At 46.9% G+C, this 24,783-nt stretch overlaps 1 protein-coding gene across 3 annotated transcripts in view; it reads left to right on the top strand.

The window, feature by feature from the left end:
- SAMD12 (sterile alpha motif domain containing 12) overlaps positions 1–24,783 on the top strand; it is a 239,534-nt gene that overhangs the window by 18,231 nt on the left and 196,520 nt on the right. For all 3 annotated transcript variants that reach the window (XM_030553741.1, XM_030553742.1, XM_030553740.1), the window contains exon 2: positions 7,120–7,298. In XM_030553741.1, coding sequence (XP_030409601.1) covers positions 7,120–7,298 — 179 coding nt within the window. The remainder of the gene's footprint in view (positions 1–7,119; positions 7,299–24,783) is intronic.

The raw sequence follows: 24,783 nt of genomic DNA, 5'->3' as shown, positions 1-24,783 counted from the left end.
ATTGAACAAAATTGCCTGCGCTAATCCCTTTTGCAGATAGAGGGAGATTGGACCATTAATTATAAATGTCTGAAAAAAGTACAATAATCAGAAAGTAAAAGGTAAAAATCTGAGTCCTTGTTTACATGAACAGGAAGCAGCCTCAGGATCAGTTTATTTGTAAGTCTGTCTGTTTATATAAAAGGTTGTGAGTTCATAAATATGGGAATGTGCAATTTCAGAACAAAAGAACCCAGTTAAAATATCGATACAATTCTAAATTCCATAGCAAGTTTCTCTGTGGTTTTCCTATTTCTGGTTGTGTGTCTTTCTTTAGTATGCATAGGAGTGTGTGTTCATAGAGGTGTTAAGTTCCTTTAACTTGTTCATATGGTGGAAACGTTAATTTTCGGTATGTGGAGGGTTTAAGGGGAGACAATTAGCTGTGTACGTCATTATTCTCTTTCATTGGAGTAGCCTTTCTGATTTGCTGTGTATGCCCCATTCGTGCGTTCCATACTATTTAGGAATTGCAGAGGACTTAATGGAACAAGTAAAAGACGGTTACTCACCTTTGTAACTGTTGTTCTTCGAGATGTGTTGCTCACATCCATTCCAGTTAGGTGCGCGCCGCGCGTGCACGTTCGTCGGAAACTTTTTTACCCTAGCAACTCCAGTGGGCCGGCAGGTCGCCCCCTAGAGTGGCGCCGCCATGGCGCTCTATATATACCCCTGCCGGCCCGCCCGCTCCTCAGTTCCTTCTTGCCGGCTACTCCGACAGTGGGGAAGGAGGGCGGGTGTGGAATGGATGTGAGCAACACATCTCGAAGAACAACAGTTACAAAGGTGAGTAACCGTCTTTTCTTCTTCGAGTGATTGCTCACATCCATTCCAGTTAGGTGACTCCCAAGCCATACCTAGGCGGTGGGGTCGGAGTGAGAAGTCGCGGCCCGGAGCACCGCAGTTCCGAAGGCCGCATCCTCCCTCGACTGCTGGACCAGGGCGTAGTGGGAAGCAAAAGTGTGGACCGATGACCAGGTTGCTGCCCGACAGATTTCCTGGATGGGCACACGGGCTAGGAAAGCCAGCGATGACGCCTGCGCCCTGGTAGAATGCGCAGTCACACGGCCCGCAGGGACATGGGCCAAGTCATAACAAGTCCTGATACAGGACGTAACCCAAGAGGATATCCTCTGGGAGGAGATAGGAAGACCTTTCATACGATCTGCTACCGCCACGAAAAGTTGGGGGGATTTTCGGAAGGGCTTAGTCCTGTCTATGTAGAACGCGAGAGCCCTACGGACATCCAGCGAGTGGAGCTGCTGCTCCCTGCCTGAGGAGTGAGGTTTTGGGAAAAAAACCGGAAGGAAAATCTCTTGGTTGACATGGAAGGCTGAGACCACCTTGGGCAGAAAAGCAGGGTGTGGTCTCAGCTGCACCTTGTCCTTGTGGAAGACCGTATATGGGGGGTCTACCACAAGAGCTCGGAGCTCCGACACCCGTCTAGCTGAGGTGACAGCCACTAGAAAGGCAGTTTTCCAAGAGAGGTAGAGCAGGGAGCAAGTAGCTAACGGCTCAAAGGGGGGCCCCATGAGTCGGGACAACACCAGGTTAAGATCCCAGGTGGGAGCAGGGGGACGGACGTTAGGGAATAAACGTTCCAGCCCTTTAAGGAATCTCGACACCGTCGGGTGAGAAAAAACGGAGCGACCGTCCGCACCCGGGTGAAAGGTGGAGATAGCAGCTAGGTGGACTCGCAACGACGATAAGGCCAGACCTTGCCCTTTGAGGGACAAAACGTAGTCTAATATTTCGGAAACCGAAACTTCCATAGGGCGGAGATTTCTCTCTACGCACCAACAGGAGAAGCGCTTCCATTTCGCTGAATACGTGGCTCTTGTGGACGGTTTCCTGCTGCTCAAGAGCACCTCTCTCACAGGCGTGGAGCATCGCAGCTCTGGGCCAGTCAGCCACGCAGGAGCCACGCCGCTAGGTGCAGCGACTGCAGGTCTGGGTGACACAGGGTCCCGTGGTCCTGGGTAATCAGGTCCGGATGAAGGGGCAGGGGAACTGGGTCGGCTATGGCCAAGTCCAGCAGCATGGTGTACCAGTGCTGCCTGGGCCACGCCGGGGCTACCATGATCACGAGCGCCTTGTCCCTGCGCACCTTCAGGAGGACCTTGTGGACCAGAGGGAACGGGGGAAATGCATAGTACAGGTGGGTCGACCACCGGATGAGGAAGGCGTCCCCTATCGACCCCGGTTCCCTGCCCTGAAAGGAGCAGAATGCTGGGCACTTCCTGTTCCCCCTGGACGCAAAGAGGTCCACCCGGGGATAACCCCACCTCCGGAAAATGGAGAGAGCGACATCCGGGCGAAGGGACCACTCGTGCGACAGGAAGGATCTGCTCAGTCGATCTGCCAGAGTGTTCCGTACTCCAGGGAGGAAGGAAGCCCTGAGGTGAACGGAGTGGGCTACGCAAAAGTCCCAGAGACGTATCGCCTCGTGGCACAGGGAGGAGGACCTGGTGCCGCCCTGCTTGTTGATATAGTACATCGTCGTCGTGTTGTCCGTAAACACGGCGACACAACGACCCTGAAGCTGATGACAAAACGCTTGACAAGCAAGGCGGACCGCTCTCAACTCCCGTATGTTGATGTGGAGCCCCACCTCCTCCTGGGACCACAGGCCCTGTGTCCGCAGGGTCCCCAGGTGGGCCCCCCAGCCCAGATCTGAGGCATCCGTTGTCAGGGATACCGATGGCTGAGAGGGGTGAAAGGGAAGACCCGCACATAACACGGACTGGTCCAACCACCAGCCGAGAGAGTCCAAGACCTTCTGGGGGATTGTGACTAACATGTCTAAAGGTTGCCTTTGCGGCCTGTAACGGCTGATAAGCCACAGCTGGAGAGGCCTCATGTGGAGCCGAGCGTAGCCGGTCACAAAAGTGCACGCTGCCATGTGGCCTAACAGGGTTAGACATGTCCTTACTGACGTCAACGGGGCTGACCGCAAACGCTGAACGATCGCCGCCATGGTCTGGAACCGTTGCAGAGGCAGCGAGGCCCTGCCCATCGTGGCGTCCAAGACCGCCCCGATAAATTCCACCTTTTGCGTGGGCCTCAGAGTGGATTTGTCTGTGTTTATCAGGAGGCCCAGACTTGCAAATACGGCGGTGATCAGGCGGACATGGCTGCTGACCTGCTGCTCCGACGTGCCCCGAATCAACCAGTCGTCCAGATAAGGGAACACGTGGACACGGTTGCGTCGAAGATGCGCCACGACAACTGCCATGCATTTTGTAAACACCCTTGGGGCCGTGGACAGGCCGAAAGGGAGGACTGCAAACTGATAATGAAGAGCCCCCACAACGAAGCGGAGAAAGCGTCTGTGGCGCGGCCAAATGGCAATATGAAAATACGCGTCCTGCATGTCGAGGGCGGCGTACCAGTCTCCCGGATCCAGGGATGGAATAATGGTCCCCAGGGATACCATGCGGAACTTCAACTTCACGAGGTATTTGTTGAGTTCTCGCAGGTCGAGGATAGGCCTGAGGCCCCCCTTGGCCTTGGGGATCAGAAAGTAGCGGGAATAAAACCCCTTGCCTTTCTCGTTTTCCGGAACCGCCTCTATGGCTCCTTTGCTGAGGAGCGTCTGCACCTCCTGTCGAAGGAATTGCTCGTGAGAGGGGTCCCTGAAGAGGGACGAGGAAGGAGGGCGGGAAGGAGGAAACGAAACAAACTGCAGGCGGTATCCCGTCTGCACCAGGTTTAAGACCCAGCGGTCCGATGTTATTTGGGACCACGCCGGGAGGAAAAACGAAAGGCGGTTTGAAAACGGGGGGAAAGGATCCATAGGGGAAACTGCTACAGCGCCCTCGGGCGCACCTTCAAAATGAAGGCTTAGGACCAGGCGGGGGTTTTGAGGAGCCTTGGTTCTGCCCCCCTTGGTTCCCAGACTGCCTGCGCCTGCCGTTCCTGCCGCGGCGCCTGTAAGGGTCCTGCCGCTGGCGGAACTGGGAAAACGGCCTACGGTACGGCTGCTGCTGTGGCCTAAAGGGTCTACGCTGCGTCACGGAGGTGTGCATCCCGAGGGACCGCGCAATGACCCGGTTGTCCTTCAGACTCTTGAGTCTGGGGTCTGTCTTTTCCGAAAACAGGCCCTGGCCTTCGAAAGGAAGGTCCTGTATCGTGTGCTGGAGCTCTGGCGGAAGGCCGGAAACCTGCAGCCAGGAGATGCGACGCATCGTAACTCCCGACGCGAGGGTACGGGCAGCCGAGTCCGCAGCGTCCAAGGATGCTTGTAAGGCCGTGCGCGCGACCTTTTTGCCCTCGTCCAGGATGGCCGTAAACTCCTGGCGAGCATCCTGTGGCAGCAGCTCTTTAAATTTGTCCACTGCCACCCAGGAGTTAAAAGCTTACCTGCTCAGCAGGGCCTGCTGATTAGAGACCCTGAGCTGCAGGGCCCCAGCCGAATATACCTTACGGCCAAGGAGGTCCATGCGCCTGGCCTCTCTGGATTTGGGGGCCGGAGCCTCCTGGCCGTGACGCTCCCTATCGTTCACCGACTGCACCACCAGTGAACCGGGAGTCGGGTGAACGTGCAAGTATTCATACCCCTTGGAAGGGGCCATGTACTTTCTCTCGACTCCTTTCGCTGTCGGAGGGATGGAGGCCGGGGACTGCCAGATAGTATTGGCATTGGCCTGAATGGTCCGTACAAAGGGCAGGGCGACCCTGGTGGGAGCATCCGAAGAGAGGATGGTAACAATCGGGTCCTCTATCTCCGAGACCTCCTCTGCCTGCAGACTCAGGTTTTGGGCCACCCGCCTGAGGAGGTCCTGGTGCGCCCTGAGATCCAGCGGGGGGGGACTGTTGGAGGAGGTACCCGCCACCGCCTCATCCGGGGAGGAGGATGAGGAGACCCCAGGCACGATAGTGTCCAACTGAGGGTCTTCCTCAGCCCTCGCCTCTACCTCCGGAGCCACAGCGGAGTCCTGCTGTTTGGACCCTTCCTCCGCCTCCGGGGAGGGAGGGGGGCGAGACAAGGAGGCTTCAGGGGCCCTACGCTCCGCATTCGCCGGTGTGGGAGGGAGCTGCTGGGGGCCCTGGGCCTGATGGTATGCCCAGGGTGTCCAGAATCCCCACTGTGGTGGGCCTTGGTCTTCCAGCGGCGGATCCCCGAAGAGCGCCGCCTGCCGGTCGGTGCCGAGCGCATACGCACTGTCCGCCTGCGAAGATACGGACGGCTGTCTCGAGGGCCACGGCGGGGCCGACCCCGGATGGTACGGGCCGGCGCGGGTCGGCACGGAGGATCGTCTCGGTGCCGGGGACCGGTGCCGGGAGTCGTATCGGTGCCGGGATCGGGACCGGGACCTGGATCTGTCACGGTGCCGGGATCCTGATCGGTACCGGGTGTCGCTTCGGTAGCGGGACCTACCACCGGCTCGGCGCCGGGAGGTCGACCGAGACCGGGACCTGCCACCATCTCGGTGCCGGGAGGTCGACCGGGACCTACCACCGGCTCGGCGCCGGGAGGTCGACCGAGACCGGGACCTGCCACCAGCTCGGTGCCGGGAGGTCGACCGGTGCGGCGAGTAGCGATGGGACCTGCTCCTGGAGTCGCGGTGCCGGTGACGCCGACTGGAGCTTGACCGCGACCGTCCGGAGGTCGACCGTTGCCGCGAGTGCGACCGGTGCCGCTGAGGGGAGCGGTGCCGGGACTGCGAGCGGCGTCGGGATCTGGAGCGCCCAAGACGTCGGGACCTAGATGGCGAAGGACTGTCTCTGGGCGGCGCCGACATCATGGGCTTGCCCCTGGACACGACCCGCACCGGAGGTACCGGGGGTGGCAGCCGAGTGGGCTCCGTCAGGGCAATAAGGTCCCGAGCCGAGGCGAAGGTCTCCGGTGTTGACGGGACCACTATCTCAACCCCAGATCTCATGGGGGAGCTCGGCGGCACCGGACTCAACGGACCCGCCTGGCCCGGAGTCAACGGTGCTGACGGTGCCGGCGGTGCCGCGGCCGATGTCGAGGCCGGGCGCTCAAGCCGGGTCTGCCTGGCCGGAGTAGCAGACTTCGACGGCCTAGGCTGTGATTCCGGTGCCGGAGAAGGTCGGTGCCGAGGAGTCTTCTCGGTGCCGGAGCGATCCGGTGCCGGTGCCGAGACCACGGTCCGCGAAGTCGACGGGTCAAGTGCCGCCTCCATTAGGAGAGTTCGGAGTCTCTGATCTCTCTCCTTTTTTGTCCTCGGCTTGAAAGCCTTACAGATGCGGCACTTGTCAGACCTGTGCGATTCCCCGAGGCACTTCAGGCACGCTTCGTGGGGATCGCTGGTGGGCATGGGCTTCTTGCAGGCCGCACACTGCTTGAAGCCCGGCGAAACAGGCATGAGCCTGGCGCCGGGTGCCGGGAAGGGCTAAGCCCCCGGCCAAGAACTATTTAACAACTATTGACTAAACTATTTACTTAACAACACTAATTAACACTATATAGAACTAGAGATAAGCGATTGAAAACTAGGAGAGCTAGGGACGTGGAGGACAGCTAAGCCGCGCTCCACAGTTCCAACGACCGACACGGCGGTAAGAAGGAACTGAGGAGCGGGCGGGCCGGCAGGGGTATATATAGAGCGCCATGGCGGCGCCACTCTAGGGGGCGACCTGCCGGCCCACTGGAGTTGCTAGGGTAAAAAAGTTTCCGACGAACGTGCACGCGCGGCGCGCACCTAACTGGAATGGATGTGAGCAATCACTCGAAGAAGAACATAAGGGTTTACATTTTAAAAAAACCTTTCCATTCCATCCCAACTCAGTGTGACTGAGCAGTAAATGTACGAGATGCATTTAGCTCATGCTGATAAGGCACTTGGACCACAGAGATGCTTGTAGCATACCTCAGTAGGTATGCTACAATACCCTGAATAGAATAGTATTATGCAGTGTTTTCCTTCTGTTTCCTCCTCCACAAATGCCATATCTGGTCTCAATATCAAGCTACAATACCTTTGACATGATCAGAAGTAGCCCTAGATACCTGTGCCTATCTGTATTTCATGATAAATGTTTCCTGTATTAGACTATTTTTATTCCTTCCAATGCAGTGTTCTCTCTAAGCCATATGTGTCAAATTTTCCCCAGCTATCCATTGCAATCTGAATCCTAATGGCATTGATCGTCCTGTCCACGCAGAAGATATTAACCTGTCACTTGAAGGTGAAGGAGTTGAGTTGCCCTCACGTAAGAACGATAATACTCGGAAGGTGCTTGAGTCAAAAGGGACACCCAAGAGACAGCAAGTGGAACCAGAAACATCTAAGGTAGGTAAACTAGATCACTGCTTATTTTACAGAACCCTGAAGTGTGCAAGCATGTCACAGAAGACACACAGTCATGGACAATGAGAAAAAACAACAGTGGGGGGTGGGGGAGTGTTGCAACAATAGAAAAGTATAGCTACACTAGGCACATGCATAACTTGGTGCTTCCACTATTTTATATCTGTCTATATGAAAAGATTAAAAAATAGTTGAATTGCTCTGTTGCAGGCATTGCAAAAGAGGTAAATTTGCAGAGGGATTTTAAAACAGGATAGAATGGTGACTGAGTGGATCAGCGTGGATTTGTGCTTTAACATGAGTTTTTCTGGCGACTGAGGGCTAGTCTAAACTGAAAAGTTCAATTGGCATAGCAACGTCTTTCAGGGTGTGAAAAATCCACACATCTGAGAAACGTGGTTAAGCCAACCTAATCTCCAGTGAAAGCTGTGCTAGGTCGATGCAAGAATTCTTCCACTGACCTAGCTGCTGCCTCTCAGGGAGGTGGATTACCTACAGTGATGGGAGAACCCTGTAATAAGTGTCTATATTGAAGCACTACAGCAGCACAGCGCTGTAGTGTTTCTAGTGTAAACATACCCCGAGTTTAGTGTGATGCATTAATTAATTTGAGGTAGAATGTACCCAATCAACTTCTCCACCTCTGACATCCCTGTGAATAGCCATACTTCAGATGTGAATTTGAAAGACCAGTAAATTGTCTGTTGACCTGAATTTTTAGTTACTACTTCATGTGCAGTAGAGATACTCATCAAATATAAGTGAATGCTCCAGTCATTTTTGATATTGTCTCTATGTATGGTCATGGTAGATATGTTTTTAAGTGGAATGAAAAATAAAGAATGTAAAATATTTTGGGCCAGATTCCATAAAAGCCCTGCCAATCTTTTGGATCTTGTAAGCCCTGAAAAAACTGTGTGGGAAAGGGAGGGGAAGAGAAGGGTGGAGAGGAACTTCTGCAGAGTGGGAGACTATTTTTACTGGTACTTCAGGGGTTACTAGAGCAGATCAAATGAGTAAAAAATGAAAGGTCAATAACAGTATTGTTGAATAACTTTGAACAAATAAGTATATTTCCTGTAGTAGATGATACAGTAAACTTGATAATGTGTACACAACCAGTATGAACTTTACTTTTAGAATCAATTAACATTTGATATTTTGTACAGTATGCTGGCATGCTAACAGTAGAAACTTACTGTGAATTCACCATAATAGTGTTTATCTAAGATACCTGCTTATAAACAGATGCAATTAAAACTCACATCATCCTTTCTTCAGTAAGCCAATGAACTGAATCCAACCCAGGCTGACAGCAACAAAAAGTAGTTGCAATTTGCAATCTGTTCAGTGGCTCAGGTCAAGTGAATTGTTGTCTTCACTTGAATCCTTACTGATTCAGGTTTCCACATCAGTCTGAATCTTTTATTTGCAGTCTCAACAAAGGGTACGTCTACGCTGCAATAAAAAAAATTTGTCACACTGAGTCTCAGAGCCCAGGTCAGTTGACTTTTTGGCTTATGGGTCTCGAGCTGCAGGGCGAAAAAGTGCAGTGTAGATGCTGGGACTTGGTCTGCAGCCTAGGCTCTGAAACCCTGTAAGGGGGGGGTCTCGGAGTTCTGGCTCCAGTCTGAGCCCAAATGTCTCCACTGCTATTTTTAGCCCTGCAGTCTGAGCTCTGTGAGACCAAGCCAGTTAACTCAGGCCAGCCTCAGCTGTGCCATGGGTCTTTTACTGCAGTGTAGACACACCCAAAGAAGCCAAATATGAAGTGGATGCTGAAACTAAGCTACACTAATACATAAAGTGCTTTCCTCAAGTCGAAATTGAGATGCACGGGTAGCACAATATGATGAAACTTGCAGTGCTGCTATCTGTGCAGTATTTGTTCTGTTGATAAGTTGAAAATTTAATTTCCAGGGATGTCCATCAGGAAACCTGGAGGGGAAAAAATGCTTCATTAGTATTGCAAAGTCAGCCATCAGAGTCATATGCACACAACTGTGCTATCAAAGTAATCTTGTTAAAGAAGCATTCATTTGTGCCTGAGGAAAATATTTGCATTGTGTCTTTTGGATTAAGCTTGTAATAATTGTCGAGTATCAAACTAATAAAGTGGATTGGCTATTATTGGTGAACATGGTTCTGCGGTATTGGGTGATTCTCTCTCTATTGTATCCACGGAGTATTGTTTCTCATCTGATCTGGATTCAGGTTTTCTCTTCTGGAGAGATCTAGATAGATGAGTCGTTCTTTTCTATTTGTCTGCATCTTGAATTGAAAACATAAAATGCAATTTTAATGTGATTTTTTTTGGGGGGGGGATACACAAATTGAAGAAAGTAACTTATGTAATTTGTTTCCCTCTGTACAATGAAAGGATGAGAGAGAGTGGAGAAAAATATCGCAAATGGAATACTGTTGGTTTATACACTTAATTTACGTTTTCCATCACAAAGATTGATTTATCTTTTCTTTTGTATTTTTTTTTCTGGGTCTGTGATTAAATAATACTAATGCACACATCACATCTGTAGTTTTGACATTTATATTATACATAGCAGTGCAATGTGATAAATGCAATTTATGATGTACTTTTGATCACCTTGCCTGGCCTTTGCCCAATCATTCATCTCCATGGGTAGGGCTGCCCGGGGGGGAGGGGCGGGCAGGTGGGGCAATTTGCCCCGGGCCCCAAAGGAGCCCCCATGAGAATGTCGAAGGCTCCCTCTCACCTCCGTCTTCCCCCATCCCCCGGAGCCTCAGCGCGCCGTGTCCAGGAGCAGCCCTGGACAGAGCTAAAGTGGTGTGGCTCCAATGGGGCCTGAGCTCCTCCTGCTCAGAGCCATGTGGTAAGGGGGCAGGGCTGCGAGCTCCAGGCTGAGCAGCGGGAGCTCAGGTTCTGTGGAGCCATGCCGCTACAGTGCTGTCCGGGGCCGTTCCTGGATGCGGCGCACTGAGGCTCCAGGAGAGGGGGGAGGCAGGGGTAAGTGGTATAGTAAGGGGGCTGGGGCTGGGGGGGGTTGGATAAGGGGCAAGGAGTCCCAAGGACAGTCAGGGCACAGGGAGGGGGCAGAGGTTTGGGGTAGGGTGGAGGGGGTTGGATCATGGGCATTCCAGGGGGTCTGTCAGGACTCGGTGGGGGGTGGTGCTGGTGGATAGGGGTTGGGGCAGTCAGGGGACAGGGGAGAGTTGTGGGGGGTGGGGTTCAGGGGTGGTGGTAGTTCGGGGGCGGTCAGGGGACAAGGAGCAGGATGGGTTGGGGATTCTGACGGGGATGGGAAGTTGGGGGGGCAGAAAGTGGGTGGGGGTAGGATAGGGGGCAGGGCCAGGCTGTTTGGAGAGTCACAGCCTTCCCTACCCTAAAGCTCATTCAGCAGTTTTAGGCTTGCAGACCGCCATTTAACACACAGAGCCAAGCTGTTCTCTTTTCCCTTAGGGCTACCATCCCTTTCACTTCTCAAATGCCAAATTATAGTGTACATTTAACTTCAGTGCCATAGGGAGATTCATGTCAGGGGAGGGTAGCTTCATTTACAGTTAGCCACTTTAGAATAACCGTGATAGAGCCATGGGGGAGGGATCACAGGAGAAGAGCAATATCCTACAAAACCTACCTCCTTCCCAACCCTTCCAAGGGAGACACCTCCTCCCCCCGCATTCCCCGAGGCTCCAGAGGGGTTAATTCAGTGGTTCTCAAACTTTTGTCCTGGTGATCACTTTCACATAGCAAACCTCTGAGTGCGACACCCCCCCCAAATTAAAATCACTTAAATATATTTAACACTATTATAAATGCTGGAGACAAAGCAGTGTTTGAGGTGGAGGCTGACAGATTGCGACCCCCAGTAATAACCTCGTGATCCCTGGGGTCCCGACCCCCAGTTTGAGACACCCTCCCAGGTTAATTTAATTTTAGCACCCTACATGTGCTATTTTGAGCATTTCAGTTTTCACAACATAAGCTCATCCCAGATTCTGGAACAAGCTCAAATGCTCAGTTTGTTGAGTATGTACATAGTCTATAATAAAGACAAACCCTCAGTAACTGTCTCCAGTTTGTGAGGGACCCAAAGGAGCCAGTCTCTAGGAAACAGATAAATGCATGGAAGTTAAGTCCATTTGTCATGGTATAATTCCCCACTTTGAACCTTAGCGTCCAAAAGATGGGATACCAGCATGAATTCCTCTAAGCTTAATACCAGCTTAGAACCTCCAGCGCTGCCACCAACCAGGAATTCCAGTGCCTGGTACACTCTGGTGCCCCCAAAACCTTGCCCGGGGACCCCCAAGACCCAGACCCTCTGGATCTTAACACAAGGAAAGTAAACCCTTTCCCTCACCGTTGCCTCTCCTAGGCTTCCCCTCCCTGGGTTACCCTGGAAGATCACTGTGATTCAAACTCCTTGAATCTTAAAACAGAGGGGAAAATTCACCTTTCCCCCTCCCACATTCTCCCTGAGAGAGAAAGTAATCCTAACACAGAGAGAAATTAACCTTTCTCTCCCTCTTCCCTCCTTTCTCCCCACCAATTCCCTGGTGGATCCAGACCCAGTCCCCTGGGGTCTCACAGAATAAAAAACAATCAGGTTCTTAAACAAGAAAAGTTTTTAATTAAAGAAAGAAAAACAGTAAAAAATTATCTTTTGTAAATTTAAAATGGAATAGGTACAGGGTCTTTCAGCTATAGACACTGGGAATACCCTCCCAGCCTAAGTATACAAGAACAAATTAAAATCCTTTCAGCAAAATACAAATTTGAACTCCTTCCAGCCAAATACACATTTGCAAATAAAGAAAACAAACATAAGCCTAACTAGCCTTATCACCTAGTACTTACTATTTTGAATCTATAAGAACCTGTATCAGGGAGATTGGAGAGAAACCTGGTTGCACGTCTGGTCACTCTCAGAACCAGAGAGAACAACCACCAAAAACTAACAGCACACACAAAAACTTCCCTCCTTCAAGATTTGAAAGTATCCTGTCCCCTGATTGGTCCTCTGGTCAGGTGACAGCCAGGCTCACTGAACTTGTTAATCCTTTACAGGCAAAAGAGACATGAAGTACTTCTGTTCTATTAACTCTTAACTATCCGTTTATGACACCATTAATGGCTATTAGCCAGGATAGGTAAGGAATGGTGTCTCTAGCCTCTGTTTGCCAGAGGGTGGAGCTGGATGGCAGGAGAGAGATCACTTGATCATTACCTGTTAGGTTCATTCCCTCTGGAGCACTTGGCATTGGCCGCTGTTGGTAGACAGGATACTGGGCTGGAAGGATCTTTGGTTTGACCCAGTATGGTTGTTCTTATGTTTTAACCTAAATGAACCCAAAGTTATGGAAACAGATATGAGTCAAGGAAGCCAGCTGAGTATCAGAAATCTGAAAGAATCTCTGACTGCATGGGCTCAGGCATTTGGTCACAAGCTGAGGTGGTTCAAAAGTTCTAGATTTTTTTTTTTAAGCAGATTTTTTTTGTTTCTTTTAACAATCAAACACAGCAAGCAGCAAATATTTGGCCACACATTTCTGAAACCCCAAACCATGTTCAGGTTTTGGCAGACTAATTTCAGCTTTTCAATTAAAAGAAAAATAAAACCACAACAAATTTTGAAGGAAAGCAGACATTGTCCATGGTTGTGTGTGTTTGTTTTTTTCTGCTTTTTAAAAACCCCTAGTTTTCAATCCAGAAAAAGTTTTGTCGGAAAATATTTGTCCAACCCTTTTAATGAGCTTTAGTGCCTTTTAGCATTAGCTGATGTTGAGAACCAGTGATACCTTGTAAAGGTGACTTGAAAAGAAGTTTTCTCAAAACTGGGTTTGTGCTGAGATGCAGAAAGTTTTTAAATGTTTATTTTTCCCAGGGTGGGGTGGAGCGCAAGTGAGGCAATTTGCCCCAGGCCCTGTGGGGGCCCCCATGAGAATATAGTATTCTATAGTATTGTAACTTATTTTTTTTTTATGGAAAGGGTCCCTGAAATTGCTTTGCCCCAGGCCCCCTGAATCCTCTGGGCTGCTCTGTTCATAGGAACCACTTTCAATATTTGAAATTCCTGTTAGCCTCAAGCTATTGCCATTAAAATGATAGGCCCAGCAGCTGAGAGGGCCATCAAGGTGGAGGCTCAACCACTTTTTGGCTGGGCCAAAGCTGAGTAGCACTAAACACCATGCTTCAGGTTGCAACCCCATTCACTCAGATTTGGAGGGGGTGGGGGATGGGGGCTCATGGGCCAGGGGAGTCAAGCTGCTGTGAGGGAAGGGGAGGAAGAGCATGCCGGAGTGGGGAAGGGGGGGTGAGGTGAGGGGAGAATCTGTTTTATACACACACACTTTGAATGGTGCTCTACGCTTCCTCCCACCTCCCCTGCCCTGATTCAAAAGAGACCATTCCACCTGCCAGAGTAATATTTTCTTCTTGTTCTTACAATGGTTTGAGATGCAGCATGGGTAATATTTCATCATGGACCATTGAGAGATTAAAGGGCCAGTTTTTGCAACTCATCAGGGCTGTGAAGGGGTACTTTATACTATTGGATAAAGAATGAAATATACAGCACTCCTTGTTCTGGAATGTCCTATGAGATCAGCTTTTTGTGTGTGTGTGGAGGGGGCAGGAAGGGCTGTGGTGTTGCATAAGTTTTGTAAGTTTCTAAAATGCTGTTTGTTCTCATAGTAACTAAGGCATCTGATTTTAAAGATGAATTGATAGGGAAAAACAGAAGAAACCTTGTTCTGTCCCTCTTTTCCTGCAGGACATGTGACAAACACCAAATACACAAATGTGGTATAAAGCCTTTAGTGGCATATGGTTGGGTTGATATGGATAGGTCAGTGAAACTCCACCCAAGTACAGAGACCACAAAAATTGATGCGGGATCAGGGTGTGTTTGTGCATATGCACATGTGTGTGATTGCTTTTAATCTTAGCAGTATGTCAAAAGGCAAACTTTAAAATCTACACTGCTGAATGGACCTACACAGAACTGAAGTCTCTCTTCCTTTTGGTTTTTCACTAACTGCCAAGGATGGTTTTAGAAAGACATTTTTCCTCCAATAGCTTCACTTGTTAGTCCCACTGTATGATCTTATATACTGTTTCCTCAATTTTATCCATTATCCTTAATGTCATTTCTGCAGGCTCCTATGTCCATCTTGATTTTTTTCCATTTCCTTCCTGTCTAGCCCCAAATTTTCTGATTTCTTGTTCTCATTCACAAATTTAGTTCTTGATTTTGAAAGCAGCACTAATTGTGAGCCAGAGTACTAGAAACTGGCCCTTCTGAATAGTTTTCTTCTTACGAAAAGAGAAGTTTGATTCTCCTATACAGAATATATACCTCATGTCACATATGTTCTCATTATGGCATAACTGTTGGCAAATATAGCAGGCTGCCTAATGGTGACCAATAGAACTGCAATTAAACTTTTTTGTTTAGCTGGTAATTGCAGTTTTATATTTGATTTGGAGACAAATTACAGGTTTTTCAAATCTGCACAAAAACTGTAAGAAAATAAAATGGTAGATGAAGTGATACAATTCTCTGTTGCCTTTTGTTGACAGGTGCTTTATAGATATCAGTGTGCTGAACATTTTTTTTTCCTTCCTTTGTAATGTAGCTTTTAACACTTTGGGGCTCTTTATATTTTTCCATAATCCTGTTATGAAAAAAGACCTCAAATTTTGAAGGTCAGAGGTTGAGAATTCTAAACCAACTACTGTTCCCTTATCTCGCCTCATCAGGCTAAATATCACCACTGGAGTAGGCAGGAGCAACTCCATTGACTTCATGGAATTCTGCTTGCTTATGGCAGTAGTTAGTGTGTATTGCAGCACAGGGTCATTAACATGAGCCCAGAGGGAGAAGGCAGGTTCTAAGAGGCACCTGTTAGGTTGATGTTTATCCAGCTTTGGTGATGTGTAAAGATATTTTGTCTTGACAATGTGTAAAGAATTTTAGCTGTTAACTTCCATTTTTAATGGCAGAATAAAGGAAATGTGCTTTTGGGGGAATTCTCTGTTTTGGATGCTCAAGTTTTTGCATTAGTAACTTTTTATAGTAGGACTATGTTGTCACATTAAACGGATCCCGTTACAATGGGGCTGTTCTCTCTCTCTCTCTCTCACACGCACGAGGACTTTTAATGATGGAGTGGGTTGATTTAAGTCACAGTTTCTTGCTTACTGATTTAAAGCTGTAATTTAAATCCTTGACTTTAATCTTGTTTTGCATGTGTACTTTATTTTCCTAAATATGCATTGATTCTCATTGACTGGTAACCACTGAAAAGTTGATTTGCAACAAAATATAGTCCTTATGCTAAATTTGGTTGTGTATTTTTTTTTTAAACTAGCCAGGAGGATACTCTATCTATATCACACATTTATTTGGGAAATTATATAGCTTATCTTACATTTATTCAGATTCTTAATTTTTGCATTTGTATTAAGATGAGTGACGCATTTCTTATTTACTAGATGATTGATCTTGTACTTGTCATTTATGTCAAGCTCTGTTTAGATGGAAATTCAGTTAAATGCATGACAGCAGTATTTCTTTTTTCAAATTGCTAAATAAAACTACCTTCTGTGCTGGATAAGGAAAAAACTCTGTTTTATCAAAACATGTTTTGCATCTAAAACTGACTGATTTATTACACCAGAGAAGTAATATCTGTAGTTAACACATTGAACTGATTATTTCTGGTCCTTCACAGTTTTAAAATAAGTAGATCTTCTCCTCGCACCTAATTCTTGTCATAGTTTAGAAGAAGAAAACAGGCTTTTCTGCTTTTTCAACTCACAATTAATTTCTTAGCTTTGAATGAAATAGTAATTGAACTGAACCAGTTGAATAAACTGAAATGGAGGAAATAGTCTTTCTGTCTTAGCAGAAGAACCTACTGCTGTTAAATAGTGGTTTAGCATTTCAACAAACTCTGATTCCAGGTGCTTAGCTAGTGACTTCCATCAGTTCAGTGGTCTGACTGTCTTTAAAACTTCAGCAGCAAACATTTATCACTTAATATTTTTCAACATTTAATTTAACTGATTATAATAGATTATAGTGAGCAAAGGCTTTAACATAGGCTGTCAAATTTTAAATATGTTTAGTTTTAAACATAAACCTGTATTCCAAGAATTAAGTCTGATTTTAAATTTTTTAAAATGGGAATTTAGGTTGTGGTGGTTTTTGTTTTGTGGTTTTTTTTTTTTTGTTTGAATCCTTTTGTATCTGCCCCATTTAAGGGTGAATTGGCCAGATCTCACATGGCTCTAGACTGGTGGCCAATGTCACTCTTCCAAAAAAGTTATTTTTATTTATTGAACAGGATGTTCTTGTTTTAGGCTTTTCCCTTTGAAAAATGACAGGGAGGAAAAAATGCTGGTGAGGTGGCACCAGGATATCCCTGCAAGCCTGAGGCTGAAACCCAGGCCAGTTGGCTGAGGTTAACAAACATTTCATGATGGGGGGAAGTTTCACCAGAACCCAAATAGCTCTGTTTCATATAGCTAATTTCTTAAGATAAAACCCTAGAGGAAGTGAATTTAATGTGGATTGTCTTCCTTTATTAATGATAGTTACAGTGACACACAGCAGCTCTTCCTGCTCTATAGTTACAGAATCACAGTCTACAGAACCTGCAGCTCTGAGTACTGAAATGGTTCCAAAAATTTCAGTTTGGCATGTACTATAATGTAATTCAATTGACATCATTACGTTACTTTCTTTTCACACAAAAGCTTGCGTCTGCAATTCAACAAATGACTGATATAAAACAGAAGTATTCACATTATAATATCAAGCTGAAGAAGTATAATTTAGATGTTCATGACTGTGGGGGCGCTCTTGCTCTCTTTGTCTCTGTCCTTTAGTATGAAAATATAGCATGGACTCTGGTTGTTCTGTTTTTGAACAGTGAAACAGAAAGATACAATGACCTCTGCCCACGTGAAATGACTGGAGTCTTTCCATAATTTGGTGATTTGGTCCAACTGATGAAATAGAAATTCCATTTGCCATATACAACATCTCTTCTTAGTTCAAGATTTCAGTGAGAAATAGCTAGCAGAAAAGGGAAAGTGTTGTCTCCCTTCTGTTGTTGAGCAGGAGCAGATATCCTGGGCGTTGCAGGTAGGTTCTTATTGGAGTAGAAATCCAGTGATGTGACATGGAGTCTAGGTATATTCTTAATGACATGGGTTTATTTTACACTATTGTTGGGTCTTTTGCTCTTTACACAACTAACATAATATGAAGAAACCAAATGGCACAGGGGGGCCAAAAAACTGACAACAGAGAAATCCTAGCTACATGAATACACTGCTGATCTGACAGGTTGTTGGTGTCTTCTGAAACTACGCTGACACTCAGGCCCCTTATTTTTGAGCTAGTGCTCTCTCTCATACATTCGTGCGTGTGCGTACACACACATACACACAGACTTTGCTTGCTGAACTCTGTCTTGGGACATCTGGACCGGAGAAGCTATGTCCGACTCTGATTCTCTGAGTGGATCTGTGTCAATATGATTCCCAGGGTAGATGAGAATAGTTTGGGCCTGGTGGGGCTCTTCACAACCCCCAGCTCAGGACTGTGCCTAAGCCCTCGTCCAGACTAACCCGCGGCATCGGCGGGTTAAAATCGATTGCTCGGGGATCGATATATCGCGTCTAGTCTGGACGCGGTGTATCGATCCCCGAGCGCGCTTACATCGATTCCGGAACTCCATCAATCCGAACGGAGTTCCGGAATCGACACGGAGAGCCGCGGACATCGATGCGGCGCCGTCCAGACTGGTGAGTACCTCGATTTTAGAAATTCGACTTCAGCTACGTTATTCTCGTAGCTGAAGTTGCGTATCTAAAATCGATTTTAATTCCTAGTCTGGACGTGGCCTAAGAGACACAAACTAGCCCTGGTTGGTTGATCTGTATATCTGTTGTTGTTAGCTGTATTGCAGCAATGCCTAGGAGCCTTAGTCATGGATCAGGACCCCAGTGTGCTAAGTGCTGGATGAACAAAGAGATGGTGCTTGCTTCAAAGAGTTTACAATCAAAGTATAAGACGAGAGACAATAGGTGGAGAGACACAGATGGGGGAGCATAAGGAAACAACAAACCAATCTATATCTGTGTGGCTTCTATTCTCCTGCTAAGGCAATCAAAAGGAAATCTTGGTATTTGTATTCTTCCCCATAATACTAATGTGGGTTTGTGCAGGGAGAGGAAGAGCCATTACTGTACGTGCTGCAGCAGTGATTAGTAAGCATATAAGCAGTAAACAGCAAAGGTGACAATACTATGGAAATAAACGTCAAGCTTTATTCTCTTTGTAATATTCCCACTGTAGACAAATAAGACATAAACTCACTTTTTAAAGCTGAATTTCCTGTCTGGGAAAAAGATTGCATAGTTTAAAAGTGATTTTGTGTGGGGGCGGTAGGGGAAACTGGTTCCTTAAAGTATTCACATGCTGTAGTTATTCTGCTGCTGATGGTTTTTCACCTCACTATGAAGCTGCCCAACAAAGCCTTCCAAAAGCTTGTTTTCTACTTTGAAGCGGCTCTAAATGGGTTTACAGATATGGCTTCGAGAATAAATCAGTATTTTAATGACACAATTACCTGGATGGGGAAGAAAAATATAAAAATGCCCTTAAAATACAAAATCCTAATTAAAAGAGATTGTGCTTTTACAATCAAGAACCAATTTATTGCTTAAAATAGGAAAGCAGTTTTATGCTTCACTGCTGGCACGCCACCCTCTCCCAGCAGATCACCTCATCTGTATTATAACAATAAATACATTAATCTGCAAAGTTATTTCGCTAGGTACCTCCTACAAAACTGTTTAGCAGTTTCAGTAGTTCACCTTTTTAAATGGGAAATGTTTTTTATTTCTCTTTTTTTGAAAATGGGTTTAGTTGCTTATTTGTGAAATCCCTCCTGGAGGTACAAAAGGGACCTGGGAATGCCTAGATTCGATAGCAATGATAGATATGTAAAGGGCATTTCCAGGTAGCTACTGTAACTTTTTGGCCTGGATTTGACCAGCTTGTTAACTTCCATTTTTAGTAATGTGATGGTCTAAACAGGGTGACCAGATGTCCTGTTTTTAAAGGAACAGTCCCATTTTTGGGACTTTTTCTTATATAGGCACCCATTACCCCCAACCTCTGTTGCTGTCTGGTAACTCTGGATCTAAAGAATGAAGTAATCTCATTTAAAAATGTCCTGAAATAGGTCATTTAATGCAGTGTAGGTGCAGCGTTCCATGTCTGAACTGTTTATCCAAAATATAAATTAAACTCCTTCTTTTTTAAAAAAAGAAACCAGGGTTTCACTTTCTTAGACTGGTGTTATTACTGAGGCCTGGTATACACTGCCACAGTAAATCGATCTAAGCTACGCTACTCCAGTTACATGAATAACCTAACTGAAGTCGACATAGCTAGATCCACTTACCACAGTGTCTACACCATGCTGTCTCCTGTTGACTTATCTTACGCTTCTTGGAGATGTGGAGTACAGAAATCGAGAGGAGACCGCTCTCCCATTGATTCAGCATGTCTTCAACAGACCCACTATATCAATTACAGCATTGCCAATTCAGATTGAGGGTACATCTGCACTGCACATTACACCTCAGCTTTTACTCAAGCTTGAGCACAAGCCCCTCTTCTGTCTGCACACAAATCAGGCTGACTCAGATCAGCACGTATTTGGGAACTGGGACCTAGAACCCTGCAGCGGGCATGGGTCAGAGCCTGAATCTTGCTGTGACTCAGGTCCAAGCTCTATCATTTTTGCAGTGTGAACACAGGTCAATCCACAGACCCAAATCAGCATGACTGTGTAGTGCATTATGGAGGCATTAGCATGTCTGCAAGACTTGAGTCCAGCAACTGGAAAGCCAGGTTTATGGTGCAGTGTGGAAGCACAAATATGGGCTTGGAAACACAGACCTGGACTTAGTGTGCAGTGCAGGCATGCCCTATATGGCTCACCTTCTTTGTCAGTATTAGTAACACTCTATTGCACAAATCCAACTCACTTAACACAAAGTCATGTCTGAATGCTAATTTTAGAAATGCAGGTGCAGTCTTTGTATGCTGGTCTAATTTTCTCACATCTGTGGATTTCTATACACATGTCCTGGTAAGCGCTTTTTTGATTTCCAGGACTCAGGAAATGCCTGCTCTTAGATAAAGAGAGAGGTTTTGGCACCCAGCTGGGTCTTGGGTGATCTGTTTCTAACTCACCCACAGATTTCCTGTGTGACCCCACAGCAAGTCACTTAGGGTATGTCTACACTGTAATTAAAAACCCATGACTGGCTCGTGGCAGCTGACTTTGGGTAAGGAGCTGTTTTATTGTGGTGTAGATGTTCGGCTTGGGCTGGAGCCTGGGCTTTTGGACCCTGTGAGGTGGGAGGGTGCCCCGAATATCAACACCATGGTTAGACAGCCCCTTATCCTGAGCCCCCACAAATCTGTCAGCTGACCTGACTAGCCGTGGGTTTCTAATTGCAGTGTAGACATAAGCATAATCTCCCTGTAGCTCAGTTCCCAATCTGTAAAATTAGGTCTAGTTAAACAATGTTTGTAAGCACCTAGAGGATAATAAGTAATAGTCTGCATGGATTTATGAAGAACAAATCATGCCATGCCAATCTAATTTCCTTCTTTGTTAGGGTTACTGACCTTGTGGATGGGGGGCGGGGGCAGTCGACGTGAGGGGGGGAAGCACTAGATATGATATATCTTGATTTGTCTTTTGAAACAGCCCACATGATATTCTCATACACAAACTAGGGAAATGTGATCTAGATGAAGTTTCTATAAGGTGGGTACACAACTGGTTGAAAGACTGTACTCAAAGTTATCAGTGGTTCACTGTGAAATTGAGAGCGCATATCTAGTGGAGTCCCACAGTGATCAGTCCTGGTCCAGTACTAGTCAGTATTTTCATTAAAGACTTGAATAAATATGATTTGGAGTATGCTTATAAAATTTGCAGATGACATCAAGCTGGGAGGGGTTTCAAGCACTCTGGAGTGCAGGATTAGAACTCAAAGCGACCTTGACAGGTCTGAAATCAACAAGATGAAATTCAATTAAGTGCAAGGAAGGAAAAATTAAATGCACAACTACAAAATGGGGAATAACTATCTAGGCAATAGTACTACTGAAAAAGATCTTGGGGTTGTTGTTTCATATTCAGTTCATGATCCTATAAGTGATGCAGTTGTGTAAAAAGGCTAATCTAATTCTGTGGTATCTTAGCAGGAGTGTCATATGTAAGACATTAGAGGTAACTCTCTCACATTCCTCAGCACTAGTAAGGCCTCAGCTGGAAAGATGTGGACGAATTGGAGACAGCCCAGGAGAGAATAACAAAAATGGTGAAAGGTTCAGAAAACCTGACCTAGGAGGAATTTTTTTTTCTTAAAGGGGGGGGAAGGGAGATGCAGAGAAAATACTGGGGGAGGCATGTTTCTTCTTGAGAAAAAAAGACTGAGGGGTGACTTGATAAGTCTTCAAATATGTTAAGGGCTGTTATAAGGAGAGCAATTGTTCTCCATGTCCACTGATGGTAAGATGACAAGTAATTGACTTAATTTGCAGTAAGGGAGATTTTAGCTTAGATATTAGGAAAAACTTTCCGATTATAAGGATAAATTTAAGTACTGGAATAGGTTACCAAGAGGATTTTTGGAATCCCTGTCACTAGCGGTTAAGACAAACACCTCTCAGGGATGGTGTAGGTTTATATGGTCCTGCCTCATAGCAGGGGACTGAACTAGATAACCTCTTGAGGTCCCTTCCAGCCTTACATTTCTGTGAAAACTGGTTTTCAGTGGAAAACCAGGGTGGTTTTTACTACATTAAAATGTTCAAGGCAAGTATGTGCTTTCCATTCAGAGTTTTGAGATTTTTGTTGAAAAAGCAAATGCCCTGCAAAATAAAAGTCAAAATATGCCACAGCCATGCATAATGAGAGTTGAAGTTCTGTTGCCTCTTGACCCCATTTTCTTTTAAGGTTGAGCTCCTTGGCTGTACTATATCTATTCTGATGCACTATGGTCAGTGACCCCTGTCATGCACCAGCACCTCTCTGCAAGAAGGGAGACTATATGGTGTATCGTGGGCAAAGTAGCTCAACGAGGGAGCCCATCCTACAGAAGAAAATGGGGGCATGAGGCACTGCAGCAGCATTTCCAAACTGATGTTTGTTTTTCAGTTGAAATTTTTTTGGTATTTGAATTTCTGCTGAAAATCTGAGTTTTCTGTGAGATTTAGACAGTGTATTCATCAATTTCTCTTGGCGGTAGAGGGTAATTTTGACCAGCTTTGTTGGTAATATTTCCCTTATCTCTTGCTTATTTAGATGGCAACTATTTTCAGCTGTACAGAGCTTGGCACAGTAGGGCATCCAATCTCAACTGGAAACTCTAGGTGCTACCATAATACAAATAATAACATTTATAAACTAAGGAGGGGTTTTTAATATTCAATATGTGCATTTAATACAAAAGCCCTTTGGATATTTTCTGAATATATGCTTTAATCAAAACAATTCCCACCATTTCTATTCCAGGGTAATTCACAATAGATTCATTTGCAGCTGATGCATTATTTTTAAAAGACCTTCCCCCTCCCCATCGGTATCTTTCTAACATTTCTCACATACACTTACCTTCAGCTGATGCATCACCACTTGAACACCACTAAGACCAGAGGTGAAAGTAAGCCGGTACGGTACAGTACGGCATACTGGCAAGCTTCCGCGGTGGGGATTTAAAGGGCTCTGGGCTGCCCACAGCTGCAGGCTGTCACCTGTGTGGGGTAATCAGGCAGGATCCAAGTGTAGAAGGGCTCAGTGTGTAGGGAAGTGGGGAGGGGGCGGTCCAAGTGTAGAGTGAGAGGATTCTGTGTGGGACAATCTGGGGGCAGACAGCTCATTGGGGGGGTCTAGTTGTGAAGGGATCTGGATGCACAGAGGTTTGTTGGTGGAGTTTCAGGTGCAGGGGCTATGGGACTCTGCAGGGGCTTCCAGGTGAAGATGGTTGGGGCTCAGTGTGTGGATCTTGATACTGGGGAAGTGGGGCATGGTGGGCTGGGTTCAGCTAGTTGGGGGTCAGTGACATGGGAGTCTGGATATTGGGGCTCAGGTGTTGCAGGGGTGGGGCATCAGAGTTGGGGGTAGAGTGCAGGGAGCTCAGTGGTGGGTGATCTGGGTACAGGGGTGGGGGTCTGGAGGTAGGGGATCTGGGTGCCAAGGGGTTCCAGAAGCAGGGGTTGAGGTTCAGTGGGATAGGATTTGGGTATGGAGGGATAGGGGAGTTCTTGATGTACCGAGTGAGGCTTGGCAGGCATGTGGTGGATGTGGGAGGTCTGGATGAATGGGGGTTGGGTGGATGGGGGAGCAGCTCCCCATACAGTGACCCCTCCCCCTCACAGCTGGAAGCAGGGGAGGATGCTGAGCTTCCTGTAGGTGGGGGAGATTTCTGGGGGTGGGTCTGACACAGCCCCAGCCACTGCTTGCAGGAGAAGAGGAAGTCCTCTCCTCTCCTGTTGCTAGCCCAGATGGGACTAGCAGCTGATCCCGGCTCAGGGTAGGAGTCACTGGCTGGGTTGTTTGTGACTTTATCTCTCCAGGTGCCTGAAACAATGTACCTGCACTACTAGCATATGATGTGTGACTGCCCTTGCAGCTTCCCTTTGCTTCTCTGTCAGAAAGTCACTTTTCTGTGAGGAAGCAAAGAAATCTGCAGGGGACATGAATTCTGTGCACATGCAGTGGTGCAGAATTCCTCCAAGAGTAAGGGAGGGAAGAAAAGGGACATGAGGTAACTGAAGTGCAACTCCCTTTAGACATGGTATTAGCATACCTGAATCAAAATATTTCTGTTTTCAGCCTATTTCTTGGTCATATGTGTAATGCTGTTTTCCTAGTTCAGGTCAACTCACCTGAGTCAGTGCTGTTAATTAGGGTGACAATGGTGCCCTCATAGGTCTGAACTTTTCTAGTATAAAAGTTCAGTCCATTTCCCCCACCTCTCTTTTTATAAAATCCTGGGAGTCTGGCTGACTCTGCTTACTTCTCTCTACTGCTGTTTTTTCTCGCTATCCTGCCAGCAAACAATACCTGTAGCTATTCTGGACAAGGTAAACATGCTGCAAGCTTTAAAGGGTTAACAGATCCTGGCTGGCCACATGACTACTTATGAAGGAGTATAAAAAGAAGGGTGAGCTGGGTCAAAGTGGAGCTAAGAGGAAAAGGTGTGTCCTCCTGTCCACCTGAAGCAAGGAAAGCTTGGGGGTGGGGGGGGCAGGATTATGGCCTAGAGTTTGTTGTAGTTGATTTGCTTTTGTTTTGTGGACAATAGAACAAGCCCTGTGGAAAGGGCCGTAAAAAGACCCTTGTAGCTTTATCTGCATAGCTGGTGACACTGCTCAGC

Source organism: Gopherus evgoodei, chromosome 2 (genome assembly GCF_007399415.2).
Source record: "Gopherus evgoodei ecotype Sinaloan lineage chromosome 2, rGopEvg1_v1.p, whole genome shotgun sequence".
Taxonomy (NCBI): Eukaryota; Metazoa; Chordata; order Testudines; family Testudinidae; genus Gopherus; species Gopherus evgoodei.
Note: the sequence above shows the minus strand (reverse complement) of the source record. Positions and strands in the feature narration are given on the sequence as shown.